Source organism: Atta colombica, unplaced genomic scaffold (assembly GCF_001594045.1).
Source record: "Atta colombica isolate Treedump-2 unplaced genomic scaffold, Acol1.0 scaffold65, whole genome shotgun sequence".
Taxonomy (NCBI): Eukaryota; Metazoa; Arthropoda; class Insecta; order Hymenoptera; family Formicidae; genus Atta; species Atta colombica.
The window spans coordinates 1154597-1160303 of record NW_017259556.1 but is presented as its reverse complement, the minus strand read 5'-3'; the positions used below and the strand labels follow the sequence as shown (position 1 = coordinate 1160303).

Genomic DNA, 5707 nt, shown 5'->3' with positions numbered 1-5707 from the left:
TATATATATATATATATATACGTGTATGACATGAATATGTGTATGACATGAAATATACAAGTTCAATACATAATTGCAGCGTAATCTTTAAATAATGCATATTTCTGTCTGCCATATTTCTACATTTTATCGGTGTAAGTTACAAACTTTGCAGTATTAATACAACTAGAAAATTATATTTTAATAAAAAAACAAAAATTGACAGAATAACATGACCAATAAAATGATCAATAAAAATTGGGATATATATATATTTTTTAAAACTGTTTTTTGTTTATATCACAAAGGTAGAATTTATAAATAGTGAAAATCATTTATTACTTTTACCAAAGTAATAAATCTGAAAAGTTTGATATTATTATAATATTTACACTTCGAAACGTTCCCTTGCTAGTATAGAATTTTCATGCATACACTAAAAGAAAAACTTGCGTACATATATTAATTCTATATATAAAACTATTTTATAGTTATAATAACTATAAAAGTTTATTCAACCGTATATGTACTAATCTATGTATAAAATTTATATGGTTGTCATCACTATTTATCACTTACTTTATAGACTATAAGTTATAAATGTTATCACTGTCTTTTTTCTGACTATAGCATTTCCGAATTCAGAAATAGAACATCTATTTTGATGTTAATATTGATTGTAATAAACGACGTTGATCACGAAATCCGTCAATTCAAAATTGCTCCTGCACGATGGATGCAATTAAGATAATTAAGCGCGACCAAGATACGCGAGTTGGCAAGCGATCGATAATTCCGGCGGATGTTCTAAAGTTTCCTGGGGAGCGAAAGGACGCCTATGGATCTTCGAATCGGACCGTTTCGCTCCATTTCGCAGCGGTTAATGCCTGCCATTCGGAAGGACGGTATCGGATGTCTCGCGAGCGAGCGCTTACAAAGAACACGCACGAGGACGAAAATCAGCGCCGCCCTTTCTTAAGATACGCCACCCCTTTTTGCCAAATGATTCCCTTCTGCAAGAAGACCACCGCAATTCGAATTGACAGAGTAAGATGAAGAAAGAAAAAGACAAGAAAGAAGACGAAAACAAGAAAGAGATGACGATTAGGATAATATAGAATGAATATCCTGTCTACAGAAAACCGATGGGGCCCACGGTCGATGTTGCCCCCTTTATGTGGTATTAGGTGGCGCGTGTAACTCGATATGTTCGCTAGTAAGGGGGTTTAAAACAAAATATGAGCGTTGTAAAGAGCGAAGCTTTCACGATGATGTGATGTTAGGATCCTTAAGAACGTGCTGCTCCATAGGAGATGCCTGCGAATAATTCGACAGCATCGACAAATGACTTTGTCAGGTTGCACATGCGGAATGTTAAATTTTTATTTATTATTACAATTTGAATGATTTGAATATCGTAATTAAGGATTATAATTGAGTGGCTTATATGCAAAAGTAGCTATTATCCGGAAAGTTCGTGCCGATTTTGAAGGAAAATTGAAACGCAGAAGATTTAAATTTTTAATTTCATTTATTAAATTTAAATCTTTTGCGGCACGAACTTTTCTAATATAAAACACATAAAAGATTAGATATTATAAAGTCATTAGATTCCATAGCTCCTTGATTATGAATTGAATGTTTTAAAAATGTGCTAAACAATTACTCTAAAATCAAGAGAGAAAAGTAGAAAAGAAGTTAAATGATCTTTATTTTTGCAGTAAAAAAATTTATTAAATCGCCAAATCCTTATTGTTATAAATGCAATTATATCTGTTAATTATATTTAATTATTTCTTTAATAATTTTTCATGTTATATTATACACGTTTGTTAACTCAAAAACAATGATTTTTTTAATTAAAAGAACATCTTTTTGATAGCTTAAATAAGAAAAATTAGACAAACTTTTCGTCCTCGCAAAAAAATGTTTCAAGGATATAATAACTTTTGTCAACTATTCAATTGGCTATAATAATTTAGCACTATAATGATTCCTATATCCTATTAATTATAATAATTCCTACCAAAGAACAAAATGCTATTTATTTATAAGAACAAAAATATTATTTAATCATGGAAATCTTTTATCATGGAAGACTTTTAAAAAATTTGTAATTATGTAATATAATAGTCATTTAAAATTCGACTTTCCCTAACAAAGCAAATCTTTATTTTGACATATAGAATGATTTTAATATAAAAGAGAAAATAATACAGTGAATATATAGTATCACGAATCGTGAGAGAGCAATATACGTACATCCTTACATAGATGTAGTCCTCGGATTATGCGAGTGTCCTACAAGGGCGGTTTATTGTGGTCCACCCTTTATACATAATTCTATAAACCATGACAAGATGATTGGAGTATCTGGTTTCTGCTCTTGCAGGTGAATGCGTGCCGTGGGTTAAATGTCGAAAAAACATAGTGAATCGTATCGATTCTTTTCTGCAATCGTCGTTACTAGACAAAAGAAATGATATTTCATATTTGACGATATTTATCTGGACGGAAGCATTAAGTATAATTGAATCACATCACATAGCGGATTTTATGCGTACAATATTTTCTTTCCAAATACAAAACTTTAATTAATTTTTATTAAACGTTACATGATTCGAAATATAATCTGAAATATAAAACCCGGGCTGGAAAAATTATTTTAACTTAGACTAACTAAAAATAACTTGTTATCTTTTTTTCACAGAATTGAAGACGCAAAATTAAAACTATTAGAAGATGAGGCAGTTGACTTCTAGAAAAATTAATTAAAGATATCACTATTATCGATACTTTTAACTTGGAATTACAAAAAGTTTGAACTATCAATCAAGTTTGGCCGTCTTGCAATCCCTTAAGGAGAGCGATGATTGGATTTAATTGAAGTCAATAATACAAACTTTTTAATTTTAAAATAAAAATATCACTAATAGCGGTATCTTTAATTTAGTATCTTACATTACCATTCTGTCTCATTCAAATGCGTATACTTATCTTATTTGACATATTTGACATATTGCAGCAGTATCTCTTGAAAAATCGAGCATCTGCTACGATTGCTGCTTTTTTAGTTTACTATTCTAAATTTTCGCTAAATATACATATGAATTACGTTCAACTGAAAATATTTTTTCTAGATTTTCAATCTTACTGTTAGTTGTACAAATTCAGTATTGTCTCTTCAAATAATTTGAGATGGATCACTTGATGGTATTCATGTGAACTATAAAAATTTTATATTAAGCAAACTTTAATCTCAAGTGCAGTTATTTGTGAAATTGATACAACATATTTATGAAATTTGTCTTTGAAATTGATCTTTGAACTTTCTATTTTTGTAAATATTTCAATTCTAATTTTAATTCTAAATAATTTTGCAATCAGTAAAGTTTCAAAATTTTTGTTGTACTGTAATTGCTATCGTTCCAACATTCTCTTAAAGACTTTGATTCTTAATGCAAAATTCTATGGCCAACAAAAGATTAAAACATATCTATAACAGCAAACTAAAATTCATCAATAAGTTTTCCACTGAGAACTTGTGCTTGTTAAAAATACTTTTAAAGAACACAGAAACATATAGGGAAGAGAATATGAAGAATATGTTGTCTGACTTTATTGACAAGTGCGTTAGCGTAATACCCGAGATTTGCTGGCATTCATTTGGCGCCACGACAGAGAAAAGGGCTCTTGTGTCCGTGATATCACGTCCGAGCATCAGCCTGTGGTATACTCGAGAAGGAGGCGATGGCCCTCTCGAGGGAGAGATGGAGCACGAAGCGCGGGAAGCCCGGCCAATTGGCGCCCAGGGTGCATTTGTGTCTAATTCAATGCATTATATCTACACTCCTGTCTCCCTCTTCCTCGATTCCAGGTATATCCGTCGTTCGGCTAACCGAGAACACTGCTCGCGAAATGTATCGATCTGCTCCTTTCGATGTTAGATTTCGATCTCTTTCATCGCACTTCGTCTCGCCTCTCGACTCTCTAGAATCTGATTCGCGAAATCTGTTTCGGTGGTTGACTGCGGACAACGAGAAAAGTGACTCTTTCCTACCGAGGATATGCACACAATTAATCGGAGTTGTAGTCGATTTCTATTATTCTGTATAATGTGTGATAAAAATCACTTCCATTTTTATGTACTCTTTTCTTAATGCTTAAGGAAACAGTGTAATATTAATAAGATACATGTGGTTTCCACTAAAAAGAATATAAGATGATAAAATTTCTGTAAAAATGCTTGCAGTTTATTATCGGGTTGTCCGGAAAGTGCTGATGTTGAAGGAAAATTTAAACGCAGAAAATTTAAATTTTAGTATACATTTAATTATATAGGTTTGTCGGCACGAACTTTCCAGACAACCCAATATAAAATCCTGTAGCTTACTTCATATAAGTGAAACGTAAATGTAGTATACACAGAAATAAATATCCATATACATATACAATAATATATATATATATACACATATATGCAGAGTTAAGAAGTAACGCGTTGCTTGTAACGATGTTACATATATATTTTCCTTACTTTTTGGTAATGATTTGGTAACACCGTTATTTTTTTTTTATTAGAGTAAGAAGGTGATAATTATAATAAAAGTAATGACATTACATTTTCTTTAATAACGAGTAATGAAATTGACCTCGTTATTTTTGTATTACTTTTTTGTAGGTTATGGACAATAAGATTATAGGTAGATACTAAATAAACAAAAAACTTTTTGCCTATTTTTGTTTCACTATCCTCGCTTTAGCATAAGAACACTAAAAACTAAAATATCTATTACACAATAAAATACCATTATTTAATTAAGTATGTAAAATTTTAATAAAAGATAAAAATGTTCAAAGATAAATATCTTCCTAAATCTCTTATATTTAATTTATATTCTGTCTTAGCACTCTTAGAAGTCTGTTTTAATATTTAAAAAAGATGTAGAACACAGGAATATTCGATTTTGAATTGAAATTAGGTTCATTCGATGCGTTTTGCACGAAATGAATGAATCTGATTCCTTATCTTAATAGTCATAGCTTTAATCATTAATATCTCAGTTCGCTGAGCAGAGCGACACTTATTTTTCTGTCAGATTCGTTCAGTTCGTGCAAAAATGCGTTGAATGATTCTAACTTTATCAAAATCAGTGAATAAGCTGATATTCTGCATAATTAAAAAAAGAAAGTAAAAAGTAACAATTTTTTACTTTTAAGTAACAGTAACGCGTTACTTTTTAAAATCGATAACGAGTTATTTTTTTACCGCAAATAACGGTAACGGTAACGTATTACTTTTAAAAAATAACTTTTCAACTTTACTATATGTATATAATAATATACAAGGTAACTCAACTAACTTTTTATTTAATACACTTCTTGTTTGCAGATAGATTTTAAATTAAATAATTTTAATTTTTTATTGTAATTTGCGCAATAGTTAACGAAATATTAATTTCTAAACATTGCCGAATATGCGGATAAAATCGACGCATAAGGTGCCTTTCTTTATCAAATCTTAATAATATATTTCTTAAAGAATTTAAAGATATTTTAGAGACGATTATTACAATAGATATACTGCTCGTCGGATAAAAAAAAATCGCGAAAATTGCAAAACGGTAGAAGACTTTTTGACTCAATTTGGTCTGCTCTACCTACTCATAAGCGGCGTGTCAAAAAGTTTGGGACACCCTATAATAAAATATAGAAAATATAAATATAT

The 5707-nt window shown here is 30.2% G+C and overlaps 1 protein-coding gene across 1 annotated transcript in view; it reads right to left on the bottom strand.

Moving 5' to 3' along the window:
- Positions 1-2389: 2389 nt before the first annotated feature.
- Positions 2390-5707, bottom strand: part of LOC108692203 — a 121090-nt gene continuing 117772 nt past the window's right edge. The window contains exon 5 of the mRNA XM_018200363.1: positions 2390-2445. Coding sequence (XP_018055852.1) covers positions 2390-2445 — 56 coding nt within the window. The remainder of the gene's footprint in view (positions 2446-5707) is intronic.